Source organism: Oncorhynchus clarkii, chromosome 19 (genome assembly GCF_045791955.1).
Source record: "Oncorhynchus clarkii lewisi isolate Uvic-CL-2024 chromosome 19, UVic_Ocla_1.0, whole genome shotgun sequence".
Classification (NCBI taxonomy): Eukaryota; Metazoa; Chordata; class Actinopteri; order Salmoniformes; family Salmonidae; genus Oncorhynchus; species Oncorhynchus clarkii.
In genome coordinates, this window is record NC_092165.1 from 16289490 (window position 1) to 16309674 (window position 20185).

Below are 20185 nucleotides of genomic sequence, written 5' to 3' on the forward strand. Positions count from 1 at the left end.
GTTCCTGGACATTTCTGGGGGGAAATGGCCCAAGCCCTCACCCTCCGATCCAACAGGCCCCAGACGTGCTCAATGGAATTGAGATCCGGGCTCTTCGCTGGCCATGGCAGAACACTGACATTCCTGTCTTGCAGGAAATCACGCACAGAATGAGCAGTATGGCTGGTGGCATTGTCATGCTGCAGGGTCATGTCAGGATGAGCATGCAGGAAGGAAACCACATGAGGGAGGAGGATGTCTTCCCTGTAACACACAGCTTTGAGATTGCTTGCAAAATGACAACAAGCTCAGTTCGATGACACACCGCCCCAGACCATGATGGACCCTTCACCTCCAAATCTAGTCTAGTGTCTAGTGAGGACCTGCGTTACAACAGGCCTACAAGCCCTCAGTCCAGCCTCTCAGTCTGAGCACTGATAGAGGGATTGTGCATTCCTGGTGTAACCCGAGCAGTTGTTGTTGCCATCCTGTACCTGTCCCGCAGGTGTGATGTTCGAGGGTGTACCGATCCTGTGTAGGTGTTGTTACACGTGATCTGCCACTGCGAGGACGATCAGCTGTCCGTCCTGTCTCCCTGTAGCTCTGTCTTAGGCTTCTCACAGTACGGACATTGCGATTTATTGCCCTGGCCACATCTGCAGTCCTCACGCCTCCTTGCAGCATGCGTAAGGCACGTTCACGCAGATGAGCAGGGACCCTGGACATCTTTCTTTTGCCGTTTTTCAGAGTCAGTAGAAAGGCCTCTTTAGTGTCCTAAGTTTTCAGAACTGTGACCTTAATTTCCTACCGTCTGTAAGCTGTTAGTTTTTTAACGACCGTTCCACAAGTGCATGTTCATTAATTGTTTATGGTTCATTGAACACGCATGGGAAACAGTGTTTAAACCCTTTACAATGAAGATCTGTTAAGTTATTTGTATTTTTACGAATAATCTTTGAAAGACAGGATCCTGAAAAAGGGACGTTTCATTTTTGCTGAGTTTGTGTATGTAAGACTGTATTACAGTAAGACTAAACCTAAGAGACTAGACAAGGTATTTAAAGATTGAACAGCAGATGGTCGATCCCTTTGCAGAGAGATGCTACCATGTCCTTGCACCCATCCTCTAAAGACAAAGACACAAACCAATTAGGATTACTCTACGCAACAATCTGTGATACATCTTCAACATTCAACTTATACCCAGCCTCAGAGTGTATTTTCTCCTGTAGTCTAGTTGATTTACATCTGATATTGGCCCTAGTCATTAAATCAAATTTGATTGGTCACATATACGCGATTAGCAGATGTTATTTGCGGTTGTAGCGAAAGCTTGTGCTTCTAGCTCCGACAGTGCAGTGATATCTAACAAGTAATATCTATCAAATTACACAACATATACCCAATACACACAAATCTAAGTAGGAATTAATTAAGACTATATACATATGGACGAACGATGTCAGAGCGGAACGGACCAAGATACAGTAGAATAGTATAGAATACAGTATATACATGTGAGATGAGTAATTTAAGATATGTAAACATTATTAAGTGAATGAGATACTGCAGAATAGTATAGAAAACAGTATATACATATGAGATGAGTAATGCCAGATATGTAAACATTAAAGTGACCAGTGATTTCTAGTCTATGCCTGTAGGCAGCAGCCTCTAATGTGCTAGTGGCTGTTTAACAGTCTGATGGCCTTGAAATATAAGCTGTTTTTCAGTCTCTCGGTCCCAGCTTTGATGCACCTGTACTGACCTCGCCTTCTGGATGATAGCGGGGTGAACAGGCAGTGGCTCAGGTGGTTGATGTCCTTGATGATCTTTTTGGCCTTCCTGTGACATCGGGGGCTGTAGGTGTCCTGGAGGGTGGGTAGTTTGCCCCCGGTAATGCGTTGGGCAGACCGCACCACCCTCTGGAGAGCCTTGCGGTTGTGGGTGGTGCAGTTGCCATACCAGGCGGTGATAGAGCCCGACAGGATGCTTTCAATTGTGCATCTGTAAAAGTTTGTGAGGGTTTTAATTGACATGCCAAATTTCTTTAGCCTCCTGTCTGTGTGGGTGGTCCATTTCAGTTTGTCAGTGATGTATACGCCAAGGAACTTGAAGCTTTCCACTTTCTCCACTGCAGTCATGTCAATGTAGATACGGGGGTGCACCCTCTGCTGTTTCCCGAAGCCCTGAATGCAGCTCGTTGAACAGTATTCTGTAGTTAGTTAACCACTGAACCTGGTCATCAAGCTTGTGTGTCTAGTTACTGTTTAGTCAAAGTCACTGAGTTGGAATGGTCTTTGGGTCAATAAATATCAATATGCTATGACAGACTCTAAATGGACGTTAAATCTGAAGTTCAAACAATATAGAATTATATTTCAAAAGGATAAAACAGAATTCTATTTGTAGAAAGTGTGTGAACTGATATGCCTTCAGATTGAACCTACATTTAGAGTCTGTCATAGAATACTGGTATTTATTGGACTCGATTATGTCCCCAATGGCCACTGACAAGACTGAGCACTTGTTTTCAACCACAAATTAGGCTATTATACAGATATAACAATTACACAATCATAAAATGATTATATACATTGCATGGACGGATTCAATACCGAAAGAAATATGTATAGGGCGCCGTAGCCCTCTTAAGAGCTGTTATTTTTACTCTACACGTGCGTCCCGTTTAAGGAGACCGCAACACAACCAGCCTTGGATCCTTTTGACCGCGAGTTACCTTTCCTCTTCCGAAAGCGGCTGCATTGGCTGCCCCTATAAAAGCTTGGAGGAGAAAAAAAGCAGTTCTGTTAGAACCAGATACAGAGCAGCGAAGACAATAACGGTCGTGAAAAGGCGAATACAAAAGCGTCCATTGGACATTTTCCAATTCAAGGAATTATATTTGATGAACATTGAAGAATTGGAATTTCGCAGCATTAGGGGAAAAGGTCGGTTGTTTTTCTTTATTCGTTTTTGTTGTTTCTTTGTTAAGTGGCTCTGTGGGTGATATGCATTGTGCCGTGCAACATCCTAAAGGAACTTTATTATTTGATATGTACAGAACGGATGTATATGGTTGCGGATGTATATGGTTGTTTGATTCAGTCTGTAAATCTTTTCAAAACAAAAGCGCATCTTTGCCTCCGCGCCTGTATAGTACGCGACATTGTTCACAACAATCAGCACATGATTTCCAGTGTTTATCCTTAATCAAATGTATTGAATAACTTATGCATTTATGAGGTTTTTGGTAGGATGGGTAAGATGACAAACTGTGGGTCGTGTATTTGATGTCCTTTATCGCATATTACCGTATTGTGTTTGATGAATACAGTGTATGGGCTACAGCATCTGTTGCTGTTCATTGTATGGAAGAGTCTGCGCTACGCTGAATGACCGAAAGTAACCCCTTCCTCTTGAAACAATGAAACATCCAGCATGAAGTTCTGAAATTATTTCGATAATTATATTGCACTGACATGGTTGACATTCGATTACAATTCTAGAATGTAACGTCTTAGATTGTGTACTTGTTTTTATAGTGAAATTATGTTATTGTTTTAATGAATGCTTTTTTCTGATTCATTGATTCAGGCTTGATGTTGTAGTTAAAGGAAGGAGATGTTTACCAAACGGGTTTTGCAATTCTGTTTTTTTGTCGATCCATCGTTGACCATAGTGGTTGTCATATTGTTATTCATTCGTTTTTTTTTTCATAGGCTGTTTCATCAAAGCATTGCATCATTTTGTTCTTTTAGCCATTTTGTTCTTTTAGAATATGTATTCATATTCTGAATGATTTTTGCGATGTTTTGAGACGTAGTTGAAACCATAACAGGCAATTGGATAAAAAGGCAACCGCATTGATTAATTTGGATTTCAAAAATATTATCATCATATGGATATAGCACGAGTGAAAAAAATGATTAAACAAGTAAATAAAAATAAGTAAAAAGTCAATAACCACATTAAAACCCTAGAGCAATTCTGCACCAGGCAACCGCATTGATTAATTTGCAGAGGCTGTTGTTTACAACTTCTAGGCCTACTGTAGTGGTTTGTTATGGTATGCGTTGAAGCTGATGGAAAAACAACCTAAAAAAAACAACGACTTCCAATGTAACCAATACACGATCTGTTCATTAGAACATCTGTTTTTATTATGCCGGTCCCCGAGGTAGACGATCATACCGATTTTGCCAAATTACATCATTTGAATAGGCTATCCATCCACCCAGGCTGCTAATGAAATGTTACCTGCGTAGCCTGCTGGTCCTTCATTCGTCTCGAGAATAGACATTCCAATTGTTTGAGAGCTTGTTGCATCGCCATCATTTTACCTTTATTTAACTAGGCAAGTCAGTTAAGAATTATTTTTTTTATAATGACAGCCTAGGAACAGTGGGTTAACTGCCTTGTTCAGGGGCAGAACGACAGATTTTTTACCTCGTCAGCTCGGGGATTTGATTTTACAACCTTTCGGTTATTAGTCCAATGCCCTAACCACCAGGCCACCAGCCTCCCCAAAATTGATGGAATGGGAAGTTCAGACTAAAAGGACTACATTAAAAGGACACTCTCACCCTGAGCGAAAAAAGTGCCAACTTTTTCATTGCATTCTGGTCCCCCGTGGGAATCAAACCCACAACCTTGGCATTACATGCACCGGCACTCTACCAACTGAGCCACACAGAGACCCATTCATGTCCTAAAAACTCTGTTGCATCTGAAAGTATTTAATAGTACAGCTGGCTATATAATTAGATAAATAATAACAGCATTCGCCTCATGCAATTGTAGGGATTGTGAAATTCTGTATTGCAATTGCTGGATTGAATTGAAATGTCATGTTATGAGAACATCTGGTAGTTTAGATATTAGTCTTTTTTGTGTTATATTGTGTGGGTGGCACACCTTCACTTGCCGAGTATCCACTGACTGTTTGTAGATCCAAAAGTCCTTGTGTGTGTGTTTTTTTGTTGTTGTAACAGACACTGAATCTCTCAATTCTGGAAATGCCACCAGTGCACAGAGTAAAAACTGCCCTGATTGCTTAATACAGTCTTGTATCCATTGGGGAATCTGATGGTTATATTTGGTTGGACTTTGACCTATGAGTGGCGAGGTGTCCAGTGGACTCAAACAGCCTGCTTCTCTGGTCTCACTGTGCTGCGTATCTGCAGTTGGGAGCTCAAAAGCAGTAGGAAAAGGTCCAGCTAGTCTCACTGTGTTGTCACTGTGCTCTGCAGTTGGGAGCTGGGCGGCTGTAGGATAGGTCCCTGAGGCGAGATGGCCATCTCTACTCAACTGGGCTTACTGCTGTGGAAGAACTTCACCTACAGACGGAGACAGACAGTAAGTAGCTACTACAAAATAAAAGTCCACCAACCCCACGTAGATTCTGTGAGATAAAGGGAGCATGTCAATGAAAGTTGCTGGGGCAAAGTGCAATAATAAGCTTTAGTGGTTACAAGGTTTAGTAGAAATACAATGTGTTACTATTGTCGTTTGTGTGGCCAGTTCACACAAAGAATAGCATCTTCTATTTATTGGTAAAAGGAATGAGATTGTGAAACACCCGTTGGTTGAATGGACTTTATTTACATATTTGTATCATTGAGGATGTTCAGACCGTCGATGACATCAACGTAGCAGGGCGTCAATGGTAGCGCAGGGGAGTTTTAAGTGCTCTCTCAAGTACACATTTCCGCAAAAAAAGGTTTGGATTCTGGAACATTTTAAATGACACCCTCGCCTTATCATGTCATCAAACTGTTAAACCTCAAAACCTCTCAGAAGAATCTAAGAACAAGATACATTTATAGAACAGATCCCCAGCCTCCATTTGACCAATGCTTTGTGAGGATGGGGCTGGGAGGACAGCAGATGTTGTGGACATATGTCCACCCAACCAACTCTTCTCCCTTTCCACTCCCAGTCTTAGCTAGGATAAAGATTATAATATATTTGCCAACAGCTGATAAACCCCTTAATGGCTGCCTGACTCCCTCATAATGGTTTGTGGAATGACCCACTTCCATTGTAAAGCAGGACCAGTCCATTCTAAAGGGGATTTGATAGATTTTAATTGTAATTGAGGAAATGTCTCATTTAGAATCAAAATGACCCATCCAATATAGTCAAGAAATTGGTAACCTGGATTGTAGACTAAAGTACACAAAGAAAGCTTAGAGGTGGGTTGTCTACTCTAGGACAGTGGTTCCCAACCTTTTTTGGTTATTGTATCACCAAGTGCATTTTGCTCTACCCGGAGTACCTCTGAAGTATCCCCTCGTGGGTAGGCCAAGTACCCCTGGTTGGGAACCACTGCTCTAGGACACTGAAACATTCAATACATTTTTTTGCGTAACATTTTTGTTACATCCATGGCCACCCTACTTTGCAAACAATTTCAGGTTCAAAGATTCCTCCTTATCTGCTGTTTTGCCCCAAATAAACAGCACATGATTGTATGATTGAAATCTCCAAATGGGTTGTTCTGTAGGGAGACCAGACTTCCTTACTATGGCATTAGTTTCACTGTTGAATGCTGTTTGTCCTGACTGAGTTTATCAGCCTCTCATCAACCTTCTGAACTTCCCTTTCAGCTCCAGCTAATTATCGAGATAATATGGCCGCTCTTCATCTTCTTCATCCTCATATCTGTGAGGATGCATTACCCGCCCTACGAGCAACATGAGTGTAAGTAGCCCACACATACACAGAGTGCCTGAAATCACAATGTATTAGCCTGTGAAAGACGATTTTCTGTTTTATGTACATCTGAAGGACAATAAAGCTTTTAGAATTTGAATTGTTCAAATTGACTCAAATCTAGCCTTGTTTATGGTGATTTATTCACTCAGTTATAATGAGGCAATTCAAGAAAAATGTTAGTGTCTCGGCCGGGTAAGTAGTGACGCACTAGAGGTCTCATGACATTTGGTCCAAATGCTGTTTCCTGTCATCATTTGTTCCTGTTTCTCATTCTTTGTAGTTAGATGAGTCAGATCACAAGATGGAGGACAACAGGATGCTCGACAGTTGTCCTTTACATCATCGGCCACTAGTGTTTATTGAGTCCAAGACTCTTTGGAAAGCAAAGCAATACAGACAAACGATACTTCAGGGAAAGAGAGAGAGCTCATCATTTTTAAAGGACATTACTGTTCGTATCAAAGACAGATAGTCACAACAGAACAGTGGAAGGCAGGAGATTCCCACAAGAAATGTGTCCCAATGGATTTAGTTATTCTAGAACAATGGATAAGGGGGAAAAAATAGTGGGCTGTGTGAACACGTGGAAATGTTCCATAGGCCTACTGGAAAGGAAGAAAAAATGTTTTATTGTCCAATAAATGTCAATGCAGAGAAGAGTACATTAATGTCCTTACCTGCCATGTCTCATCCCAAGCCAAGGTCTTCCTTCTATACAGTTTTCTTAAAAACATCCCAATCAGTTGGTCAATATCCAACTCGGTAGGTCAATATTTGATATATTGACCCGCTGGCCTGTATTACACAATAACAGCTCTGGGAACAGTTTGTTACTTACACAGATAATATATTCTCAACTTTGAGTTAGAAGCTAAAGTCAGAAGCTAAAATGGAATTGTTTCTCTCTGTAAAATCAGAGCACCAAATGAAATTGAATTATTGCAAAATTCACCCGAAAACAATAATAAAGGAATCTCCATTAAATGAACTTCCTGAATTTAAATGTATATATTGTAGATATTGTGACGTAGAGCGGTGTAAGACTCCAACAACACTGGACTGTGTAGTATGTTTGTTCACATCAATGGACGTCAGTAGAAGGATGTAAAGCTACTATACTTTCTATTGCCCTCCTTATCTCTATCTTGTCAATACAGGTCTCCAGTAAAGATCTTGGTTTCATCCCAATTGGCATCCTATTCCCTATATAGTGCAGTACTTTTGACTAGGGCCCATAGCGAATAGGGTGCTATTTGGGACGTACATACTGTATTTCACCAGGTCAGAAGGCTATGCCTTTGCCCTCCTGTATAATACAGATATACACTGAGTGTGCAAAACATTAGGAATGGCTGTCTAATATTAAGTTGCACCCCCTTTAAATGAATTGGGCATGGACCCTGCAAGGTGTCGAAAGCATTCCACAGGGATGCTGGCCCAAGTTGACTCCAATGCTTCCCACAGTTGTGTCAAGTTGGCTGGATGTCCTTTTGGTGGTGGACATTTCTTGATACACGTTCTTGTTGAACGTGGAAATCCCAGCAGCGTTGCAGTTCTTGACACACTCAAACCAGTGCGCCTGGTACCTACCATACCCCGTTCAAAGGCACTTACATATTTTGTCTTTCCCATTCACCCTCTGAATGGCACACACACAATCCATGTCTTAATTGTCTCAAGGCTTAAAAATCCTTCTTTAACCTGTCTCCTCCCATTCATCTACACTGATTTTTAAACGGATTTAAGAAGTGATATCAATAAGGGATCATAGCTTTCACCTGGATTCACCCGGGCAGTTTATGTCATGGACAAAGCAGGTGTTCAAAATGTTTTGCACACTCAGTGTAGGCTGGATAGCAGGCCAGTAGGCTAGGCTATTAAACTCACTGTATGATACCATAACGGTGGAATGTGAAATAACTATTCAAGTGTTACTACAAAGGCTTGTCAGATCCACACAAACACACACACACATTGGCAAAAAAGGAAAACGGGAATACTTCTGTAACATCTTGTTTAGCAGAATGTGCACGTCACCATTTTGTTGATGGTCAAACCTGTCAACTCTAGTCAACTCGGCCGTAGATAGTACTACTTCATTTCACCCATTGAACTCAACAGTATTGACCTCAGGACTGGGTCACGCTAAATAGTCCTACTCTATTTGATTGCCTCACAATCTGCCGGGCTTTATAACTAACTACTGTACAGCAGCAGATAACGGTTTGCTTATAACCTCTTTTTGGCTCGTCACTGAAAGTGAATGTTGATCCAACGGTCACATGAGTCACGTGGTTCACTGAGGCAATTATTCACCAAATAACCCCCCCCCCCATCTCTCTTGGTCTCCGTCCCAGATGGCACCCTATTTCCCAAAATAGTGCAGTACTTTTGGCCAGAGCACTTGCGGAATAAGGTGCCGTTTGGGACGCAGCCTTGGCCTCTCTGTTAGACAACACAGTTCCTCAAGAGTACACGAGGAATCCGTGCCCACGCGAGGTCCCCCGTTGTACTGTACTCTTGCTAAACCAAGATGTCCGCCTGGCTGTTATTTTCGATCTTCTGAATTGAGCCAAGCTGAAATGGAGTTTCACTCAGTCCTCCTTGCTCTGCCATTGTGAAATGTTGGGGGACTGACTAAAGTACCCCGTTTACCCAACATAATCATTTGACTTCAGTGGCCATCTGGGCAGCTACATAGGGAGATATTGTGACCTAGAGCGGTGTCGATCATTGAACCTTCCCTATTTGTCCCCCTCCAGGCCATTTCCCCAACAAGGCCATGCCCTCGGCGGGCACCTTGCCCTGGGTACAAGGGATCATCTGTAACGCCAACAACCCCTGCTTCCGCCACCCCACACCAGGAGAGAGCCCAGGGCTGGTGGGCAACTTCAACGATTCAATGTGAGTTCATCCCGGAAAACTGACCTTTTTTTTTTATTTTTAACATTGACTGATTTGATAGAATGATTTGATTAGTCATGTCTGTGACAAACAACCAAGTAAACAATGTAAGCTAAGACATTTGAAATAATGGACCGTGCCACAAGGAGCATTGTTCCTCCTTTCAGACCCTCAACCCCAGAGGATCCGCATGTGTGTTTTACCACCGTTGTTCCTCACGTCGTCTAATCGTCTCTCTATGAAACACAGAATCTCCCGTCTGTTCATCGATGCCAAGAAGATCCTCCTCTACAGCCAGAATGACAAGAGCTTCGAGGGCTACAAAGTTCTGGTGCGGGCTCTGGGGAAACTACAGAGCAACACGGCAGGTAGGACAGATCACAGTACATAGACCCTGAGCTACAGACTTAAAGACGCATCCCACTGGGCAACCAACTGGTTGAATCAACGTCGTTTCCATGTCATTTCAACAAAGAAATGCAAAGTGAGGATGTTGAATCAACGTGGAAATCTGATTGGATTTGCAAAAAGTCATCAACGTACGGGAATTTTGTATTTTTTCCCTCAACTTTTACATTTTTCTTGTTGATTTCATGTTGAATTCACGTTAGTTGACAACTCAACCAAATGTAAATGAAAACTAGGTGTTGAAAATTCCATCTGTGCCCAGTGGGATGTGCATGGATAACCTTGAACGTTGATGCACTGTCCATAAATTTACGCTGATTTATATATTTGTACGTATTGTTTATATACTGTATGACATCACATTTTATGTTTGTTTCTGCATGTGATGTTACTGAATCTGATCCTAAGCCTGTGCCCACCTGCGTACATAGGCCCTGAGCAATAGACGCATAGCACGCATACTGATCTGAGTTTGATTAGCCTAGTTTTTCAGTAGGTATGTATGATCACCTATCTGTACATGCCTCATAGCTATAGACATAGGGCACACGCTGTCGACTTGAAGCACATAGTACTGAACTTGAGACTTGTTTGATGGGGAAGTCCTCGTTTTCCTGGGGCCGTACGGTGCAGAGAGTTCAGAGCAAATGGCATGCTTAGATTTTAATGGCCTCCATGAAACCCCAAACTCCTAATGCGAAGAAAAGCAGATTACTGGCGACCATACAGCTCCTAATCAAATGGGGCCGTTTGGCTCGTAATGGAGGGCAATGGGTGCAGGTTGGCAGCATGGAAATAGAGTTATTAGAATGGACGTTCTCATTCCAGTCAATGTTCTGCGATTCATTGATTGTTCTACGATTCATGAGTGATCCAATCAAAAGCGCGGTGGTCTGAGGGGCTTTGTTAGCCTGGTCCCAGATCTGCTGGGAGTTGGCTAGATGGCAAAAACAAATATGGGACCAGGCTTTGTCCTTTCTAGCAATTCGATTTCTATGGGTGGCATAGCATTGGTGTAATCAGTCCATGCCAGTCCTTGGGTGGGGAGGTTGCTCCTGGGCCAACCAGGGGGCAGTGCCCCTGTCCTGTTCTAACTCTTTTTAAGTAGCAGGAAGACCTCCCTGGGCCCACCCATCACAACAGGATACAGATTTAAACTAACTGGCCCTTCAATGTTCTGACTGCTATCTCTGTGTCTGAACTGGACCAACCCCGGGCTTGGAATGTGTCTGCATCCTGATTGAAGGTCATTATGTGCTCTGGTCTCCCCTCACGTGACTGTCCATCTCATTTTAGATGGTGAATAAGTAATCGTATTACCAGCAGGAAAAAAACTGAATACCATTGAAAATAAACTTCTGCACACTGCTCCACAGATTTAATGGATACTGTAATGTTAGCTTTTGGCTCTTGCAGAGCTGCCATTTTCAGAGTGGAAAATACATGGGGCTATCATGACTTTGGCCCAGGAAGAGGGGGGGAAAGGTCTTTGAGGAAATCAGGTTGATGATAGTATCTTTCCCTTGCATGAGTCCTGAGGTGTCCCAGTCCCCACACCCCTACGTACATATCTGCCATACATATTACCTACCCACTGGGCAAAACACGTTGAATTAACATTATACCAATGTCATATTTCAACGTACAACTGACATTGACCATTAATTGACTTATTTTGGTTGAATTCCCTAATTAGGTAACATCAGCTGCTGGATGAGCCTCATGGCACCTCATCAAGGCTAACGCTAACACCACTGTTAACCTGTCTGGGAACGGTGTTCCTCGCCAACAGCCAATGAAATTGCAGGGCGCCAAATACAAATCAACAGAAAGCTCATAAATCAAATTTCTCAAACATACAAGTATTAGCCACCGTTTTAAATATAAAATTCTCGTTAATCCAGCCACAGTGTCTGATTTCAAAAATGCTTTACAGCGAAAGCTCCACAAACTATTATGTTAGGTCACCACAAAGTCACAGAAAAACCCAGCCATTTTTCCAGCCAAAGAGAGGAGTCACAAAAAGCACAAATATAGATCAAGTTAATCACTAACCTTTGATGATCTTCATCAGATGACACTCATAGGACTTCATGTTACACAATACATGTATGTTTTGTTCGGTAAAGGGCATATTTATATCCAAAAATCTATTTAATTGGCGTGTTACATTCAGTAGTTCCAAAACATGCAGTGATTTTGCAGAGCCACATGAATTTACAGAAATACTCATTATAAATGTTGATGAAAATACATGTGTTATACATGGAAATATAGACAAACTTCTCCTTAATGCAACCGCTGTCAGAATTCTTTTTTAACTTTGCGGAAAAAGCATAGTCTGAGTACGGCGCTCAGAGCCCAAAACAGCCAAAAGAAATATCCGCCATGTTGCGCAGTCAACATTAGTCAGAAATAGCATTATAAATAGTCACTTACCTTTGATGATCTTCATCAGAATGCACTCCCAGGAATCCCAGTTTGACAATAAATGTTTGACTTGTTCCATAAAGTCCATCAATTATGTCCAAATAGGTTATTTTGTTAGGGTGTTTGGTAAACAAATCCAAACGCGCGTTCAGGTCCAGTCGGACAAAAAGTTCAAAAAGTTATATTACAGCTCATAGAAACTTGTCAAACTAAGTATAGAACCAATCTTTAGGATGTTTTCATCATAAATGTTCAATAATGTTCCAACCGGAGAATTCCATTGTCTGTAGAAAAGCAATGGAACGAGAGCTACCTCTCATGTGAAATGTGCGTGACTGAGAACGAGGCTGCTGCCAGACCCCCTTAGTCAAACAGCTCTCATCCGGCCCCCCTTCACAGTAGAAGCCTGAAACAACGTTCTAAAGACGGTTGACATCTAGTGGAAGCCTTAGGAAGTGCAAGATGACCCATATCCCACTGTGTATTCGATAGGAGCTGAGTTCAAAAACGTCAAACCTCAGATTTCCCATTTCCGGTTTGGATTTTTTTCTCAGGTGCTTGCCTGCCATATGAGTTCTGTTATACTCACAGACATCATTCAAACAGTTTTAGAAACTTCAGAGTGTTTTCTATCCAATACTAATAATAATATGCATATATTAGCATCTGGGACTGAGTAGGAGGCAGTTTACTCTGGGCGCTATTCATCTAAAAGTGAAAATGCTGCCCCCCATTTCCCAAAGAAGTGTTTAAACCATCAAGGCTAACGCTAACACCACTGTTAAACCATTAAGGCTAACGCTAACACCACTGTTAAACCATCAAGGCTAACGCTAACACCACTGTTAAACCATCAAGGCTAACGCTAACACCACTGTTAAACCATCAAGGCAAACGCTAACACCACTGTTAAACCATCAAGCTGACACATTTTAGAGCTAGCAAATTATTATTATTATTATTATTATCATTATTACATAAAGGAGCGTAAATGAGCTGTCTGTGGTAACCATACTATCACTATTTTACATTGAGAAAAGAGTAGTTCAGAGACTAACATAGGCCTACCACTAAAAGATTAATCGCCTCAAAACAGAACTCACTGACCCCACTTTGGTCTGAATAGTATTTCACATTCCCCCTCCAACATGCATTTATCGTCAATCTACTCCTGCAGTATAACTTCTCACCTAGGCTTCCTTCCAGAGCCTAGTTAAGATATTACCTGAGATATTCAGTTCATGAAGACTGTGTCAAACACTATTGTGTAATAGCTAATTCCAGCATAATTATGTTGTATGCAAATAAAACAAGTCACGTGAACAATCTGTCCAAACGTGGAGAAATGTATCCGTGTTAAAAATACCAGTTTGAATATCAGGACTTAAAAGCAACCAGTGTTACAATTGGTTACTTCAGTGTTTAAAAGGATTCTAGGAGCAGATCACAGCTCTGCATCGACCCTCTCTAAAAATCCTTCCGCTATATGAAGCCTTACAGTGAAGTGCCGTTATGTCAAAGGGGAGAAAGTTCATGTTGACGCTGGAATTAGAATTAGTGCCTCGTGTCACAACGGAAGCACTTAATTAATCTTATTCATGAAATATATCCACTTTTACTCTTCTCTCACTTGGCTGTATGTTTTATATTCTAGACATCGATATGCTGCTGCTTGCGTTTGTCTTTTCGGTTTGTAACCCAGACTAGTTTTAATGTAGTGGGTTGATGTGTCAGCCAGACTGACTGTCTGAAAGGTTTCCTAGGTGGGTCGTTTGTTCTTTCGAAGGTCTCTAAACTCCTCTAGGTTCTCTTCCCACTGATGCACGGACGCGCGCACGTACAATTCTCCTTCTCAAAGAGTTCTGGCTTGCCTAGTGTCCCACATTGTTTGTCCCCCCCCCCCCTGTCGGTCGGTCAAGTTCCAAATCAGTCCGACTCTCATTTCCCATTTTTGTTCTGTTGAATAACACCACAGGCAGCTAGCTTCCTTCTCTCAGGTTATTAGACTCAGTCAGTCAGGACCATCATCTTCTGTGTCCCTATATAGTGCACTACTTTTGATCAGATCCCTATGGGAAACAGGGCGGGTCGTTCGGGCCTCAGGTGACCACGACCCTCTCAGTCAGTACGTTTGTTCCACTTCTTCTATCAACCTGAAATGATCTGTAGCCAACTGTCATTTGTCACGCTTGGCAAAGGCGGCCATTTTGTTTGTCTGATTGTAGGTTGTTTGTTGAGTCAGAGAGGTTTGGGAACATGTTAAACATATGTCTCCTCATGTCTATAAAGTATTTTTCACCAGAAGCCATAGCAAGTAGTGACAAGCCTGGATGGCAGTCTGTCTCGTATTGTTGTAGCCTACTTGTTATTGTTTTGGTAGGTCAAAGACACAGCATACTAACCACCTAAGCCAAGTGCAGATAGACGGTACCATTTGGAGCTATTCCTCTTTCGTGTATGGTTGTACTCTCACTCAGTAGTTAAGACCCAAGTGCAGATAGACAGTACCTTTTGGGGCTATCCCTCTGGTCTTTCATGGCAGTACTCTCACTCAGTGCTCTTGTTTCCTGAAGTCAGGATGATTAGAGCTCATTACCACTCCCTGGTTATTTGCTCTGGGGTCGTCTCTATGCTCTGGGGTCGTCTCTATGCTCTGGGGATGTCTCTACAACACACACCACGTCCCCCTTGACCTGCTCCCAGGGGCCTCTGGGGCAGCTAAGTGTTTCCTCTCTAGATCGTGTAAACAGTTGAGTTTTACCTGGAACCCAACATGGTTCTCCTACAGGGACAGACAAAGTTCTAGGTATAACTTGTTTCTAAGAGTATAGGGTTAGGGTTCTGATCAAGAAAAACTCCTTGGCCCTAGTTATGGGTAACACTCCCTTCTAGTAGCCCACCCCACCGCATCCCCCAAGGGGTAATGCTCCTATTTTACCATGTATCCGGCAGCTAATCTTGTCACTGTGCTAACTAACGTTTAAGTAAGGATATTTCCAATTTAAGCTGGGAAGGAAGGGACGGGACAGAGTGAAAAGTGAGGAGCCCAGTACTCTCGCCCAGTATTTGGGCCAAAGTGGAACGCCCTAGAGTAACCCCAGCTGCGGAGTGCGAAGCAGCAGAGTGTTGAGCTGACTTCAACTGGTTTTTAAATGGAGATGACTTCTCTGGAATGTTCTGACCCAGTGAACACAATAGCCCCCTGAGCGGGGTAGACTGTGTCCATGATATGTCTCCCCCTCACTGTATCACTCCATTCTGTCCATGCCAGTATATTAGTATAATATTTCTATTATACCATAGTATTGAGGACTTTACAGTTTTCACCCAAGTAACGCTGTGTATTTGGAGTTTCCCCAGATAATAGATGATCATTTCTCTATTCAAGATGATGAGTTTCGACGCTAAATCACAATTCTATCCGTAAAAACATATTTCTGTCATTTTTTAAAAATAGATCTGTTTCTAATCATGCAGCGCAGTGTTCCCAGGCAGTCTGTTGAATGTGCATTCCCGTCATCCCATACCAGGTTTCAAGCTGAAGGACTTTCTCCGTGATAAGGAGACCTTATCGTCGTTCCTGCATCGCAACGCCTCCCTATCCCATCACGCCGTCCAGCAGATTGTCGAGGCTGACCTCAACCTAGAGAAGGTAAACATATTGACTGTGTGCGAAGAGAAAATAGAAGGCCGATCTCTCTGTTTTGTCACCACATCGAGTACCTTTTTAAAAGGCAGTCACACATGCCATGACCTTGGTTTGCTGGTAACTATATATACCGCGAGACGGCTAAACTCGTAACACCGTGTAATGAAAGGGGGATGAGAACCAAGTCTGTGGCTCATGTCATCCTCTTTCCCGGGGAAAAGAATTACGCTCAGTTTCAGCAGATATTCATCACTGTCTGTATTTGGAGGGCAGTAGTCACATGACTTTTGCTCCGCCCTCCATCTCTCCTCCATCTTCTGTTTGCCTCACAGTGAGCATGTGCGGAGAAGGGGCTCACACATGCGGTGGATCTATTAACCGTATTCCACCCCCACTGTAGATGTTTTATTACCCATCAGCCCCCCCTCTCTCTCTGCCCTTTTTCCACAAACAGTCTCCCCATACATGACTGAAAAGCTGCACTGTGCACATTTTTCATATGTTTAGTTGTTGACCATGTTGTGCGATAGCTATGGCCATGTGGAAATGTAGAATAATGAAATTTGATTTTATTTCTGGGTCATTCCACAAGCAAATATCTTCCTGGAATAGAATTTAAAAAATATTGGGTTTCCAAAGTGTTTCTGATAGGTTAGAAATAATGTTCCCCAAACATCTTTGTTTGAGTCATAGGAACATTTTAGAACAGTTTGGTAATGCCTCTAGAGGCAGTAATACTACGAGCAGTGACATGACAACAGCTTTCCTGTGATGATATATGATTCAAAACATATTTGCCAAATCATTCCTGACTAGGCATTCATCGTGAAAGTTGTCACAGTTAAAGCATGAAATCACAACTTTCCCTGACATCCTCGCAACACATTTTTTTTTTCTGTTTCTCAACTGCAAGAACTTGATCCCTGAAATATCATTTAATGTTATCTACCAGGTCCTGATTGGAGGTTTCGGCGTCCATCTTAGAGATATGTGTAACACCACTTCTCTGGAGGAGTTTGTGACCATCTCCGACAAGAATGTGTCACGGCTCACTCAAGACATCATCTGCAAGGCCTCCCCTGATTGGCTGAACAAGGCCCAGGACCACTTCCTGTCCAACCTGGACTTCCTGAAACCCATACGGGTAAGAAACACTTAAAATACCAACACTTTTTAAAACTTAACACTGAACACTTTAACACCGGGGGCTTTAACACTGAACACTTTAACACTGGGGGCTTTAACACTGGGGGATTTAACAGTGTATGCCTAATAAGACAATGCTATAGACCTAGCTAATCTTAATTTGTTCAATCAAAGTATTATTAAATGATTGGTGAGTCAGACAAACTGAGTAGGCTATTCCCTTTTGCACTCACTTTCACACACACTTTATGGCGGGATAATTTAGCCTGCTGACACCAAACCTTCTTTCTTCTGATAAAGAGAACATCATGTTCCCTGGCATGATTACCATTTAGGGTCAGGACTTACCAATCGCTGTTTCTGTACAAGGTTTCTGTTCTTATCGCATAAGAAGAATAAATCCTGTTCCTGTCACAAAACATTAGATTGACAATGAATGCGTCCCTTGTCCCTTTCTTGTAATGGGGGTTGGGGAGGCTGTGAACCCTGTTGTGCCAAGTGTCTGAATATAGACTTTTGGCACTGACACACACACACACACACACACACACACACACACACACACACACACACACACACACACACACACACACACACACACACACACACACACACACACACACACACACAGAAAAGTTAGTTAGTTCATTTTCAACAATACAGGGAATAGAATCCCTCTACACTTCAGATGACCGTCACACTTGGATGCAGATAAAAGAGTGGTCCATTTTAGCTGACCCAGTTTCGTTAGCTCAGTCAGAACTCTCAGTCCGGTTGTTGGGACAAGCTTTTGGAAGGTGCCCAAGTGTACAGAACAGTCTGCCAATGCAAAACGCTGTCGCAATGGTCAACTGACACGGGAGGAAATGGGAGGAAATGTCATGTCATGTTGAAATATCGCAGCGCTGAATCAGCCGTAATTTCAAGCGGGTGTATAAGCGAGACTATTTGTTCTGAAAAAGACTAATAGGTTTCCCTCCCGAACAAAACAGATCAGGGATATTAGACTAGGGGTTTGAATAAATAACCCCTGTTCTGAATAGGCCCTGATCCAATATCCACATCATACCACTACACATAAAATTAAGCCTTGCATTAGGCTTGCATTCTAAGTGGTACACTAATATGGACAATGGATCGCAGCCATATTGAACCTATAAGGAAAGCTGACCCCAGACCTGTACTTAGTGGCTAAGGTTCGCTGAAATGGCACACTTTTCCCTATGTAATGCACTATATAAGGAATCAGGTTCCATTTCAGAACCACTTTAGCAACTAAGTACTGGTCTGGGGTCAGCTGTGAGTGTGCAGCAGCTCACATTTCAGCGGCCCTCTTGTGACAGTCAATAACAGATGAGGTTGAACAGGAAACCCTCTCTGAAGTGTCCCTGGAGAGTGTTTGTTCTCATGTCTTTTATCCCCCCTCCCCCTCTCTCCCCGTTCTCCCTCATCCTCCTCCCCCACAACAGAAGGACGTGAAGTCCGACCCCGAGGTCGTCCAGAAGGTATCCGCGGCAACCGACGGTCTGCTGGAGAGCTTGGGAGCGCTGGCTGTAGAGGTAGGTACTGTCTGTCAGGCACACACACACACACACACACACACACACACACACACACCACACACAAACGTACATGTATGTTTCAATGTACATTTTTGGGTATGCATCTGTTTTGGATCGTCTTAAACAACCTTTGAAGCAAACTTCCTTATCAGTGAAATCATTTGAATGTCGGCCGAAAACAACCACTAAGAGAGCCATCAGTTGTAGTAGTGGTCGGACAAAAACAGGTCCTCCCGCTACACAGCGTTGGACCTCAATGTGCAAACAAAACCAATCCAACCCCTTAATAATAAACAAGCTAGCTTGGTGCTCTGGCCCTCCCAAAATGGCCGCCTCAAATGGCTGTAGCCCTGTCATGTTGTACACAAGGGTAGTCTTTCACAACAAATAGACTGTTTAGTGTCAGCAGTCCAGTTGGTACCAGTCCAGGTCAGGACATGGCCGGGTGCATGCATGCTGACACGGTCGCCAGTTGTACGGCGTTTCCTCCGACACATTGGTGCGGCTGGCTTCTGGGTTACGCGAGCTGTGTGTCAAGAGGCAGTGCGGCTTGGCACGGTCGTGTTTTGGAGGACGCATGGCTCTTGAACCTCGCCTCTCCCGAATCCGTACGGGAGTTGCAGCGGTGGCACAAGGCTGTAAACTACCAATTGGGTATCACGAAATTGGGGAGAAAAATAGGTTAAACAAAAAGTACAACAACAAAAAATTCAAGGAAAAAAACAAAAGGAATGTCCACAAAATTACATGGCTGGGGAACGCTAAGAGACTTAGCAGGATGTGCTAGGGGAACAAACAACAATAGATCACCTAGTCACGAGACTCTCTGCCCCCCTGCCCCCTCTTCTCAATCGCTCTCCCTTCCACCTCCCCTCTCTCCAGCCACAGTACTGCTGAGTTGGCGGAACATAAGGAAGCCGTCAGCTGTGGGAAAGAGAGGTCTTTCCCACTGAGGTGTTTAGCATACGCTCTCTGGCACAACTGAATGTCAGGGGAAATCCATGGACAGAGACAAAGAAATGTCCCTTCAACTAGTGATTGAATGATCCCCTCCCTACTCAACAAGTCAAACAAGCAGCAATGTTACAAGACAAGAGAGGCTACCGGTATGAATGTCTCAAAAACTGAAAAATACACTTTTTCCACCCTTATTTTACCTCAACCACGGCTTTTTGCCGTTAGCTGCTTATGTTCCCTGGTGGGAGAGGGAAGGAGCTTAGTTAGCCTTGTTGCGGACTAGCGGTGAGCTGCCTCGGCTCTGAGACGTAACCTTTAGTAACCTCTCTTCAGGCTGGAGGTGCGAGGGGTTGCAACAGAACACTGCCTTCCTCAAATGACTCGGCCTGTTTGCATGCTATATGTCTGGCCCGCGGGCGTGAGGCAGAGC

The 20185-nt window shown here is 43.0% G+C and overlaps 1 protein-coding gene across 4 annotated transcripts in view; it reads left to right on the forward strand.

The window, feature by feature from the left end:
• The first annotated feature begins 2753 nt into the window (after positions 1–2753).
• The window catches only part of LOC139374851 (phospholipid-transporting ATPase ABCA1-like), a 40869-nt gene continuing 23437 nt past the window's right edge, over positions 2754–20185 (forward strand). For all 4 annotated transcript variants that reach the window (XM_071116002.1, XM_071116003.1, XM_071116004.1 and 1 more), the window contains exons 1-8: positions 2754–2930; positions 5232–5337; positions 6591–6684; positions 9462–9603; positions 9853–9971; positions 15972–16093; positions 17043–17234; positions 18706–18795. In XM_071116002.1, the coding sequence (XP_070972103.1) occupies positions 5272–5337; positions 6591–6684; positions 9462–9603; positions 9853–9971; positions 15972–16093; positions 17043–17234; positions 18706–18795 (825 nt within the window). In that variant the 5' untranslated portion in view covers positions 2754–2930; positions 5232–5271. The remainder of the gene's footprint in view (positions 2931–5231; positions 5338–6590; positions 6685–9461; positions 9604–9852; positions 9972–15971; positions 16094–17042; positions 17235–18705; positions 18796–20185) is intronic.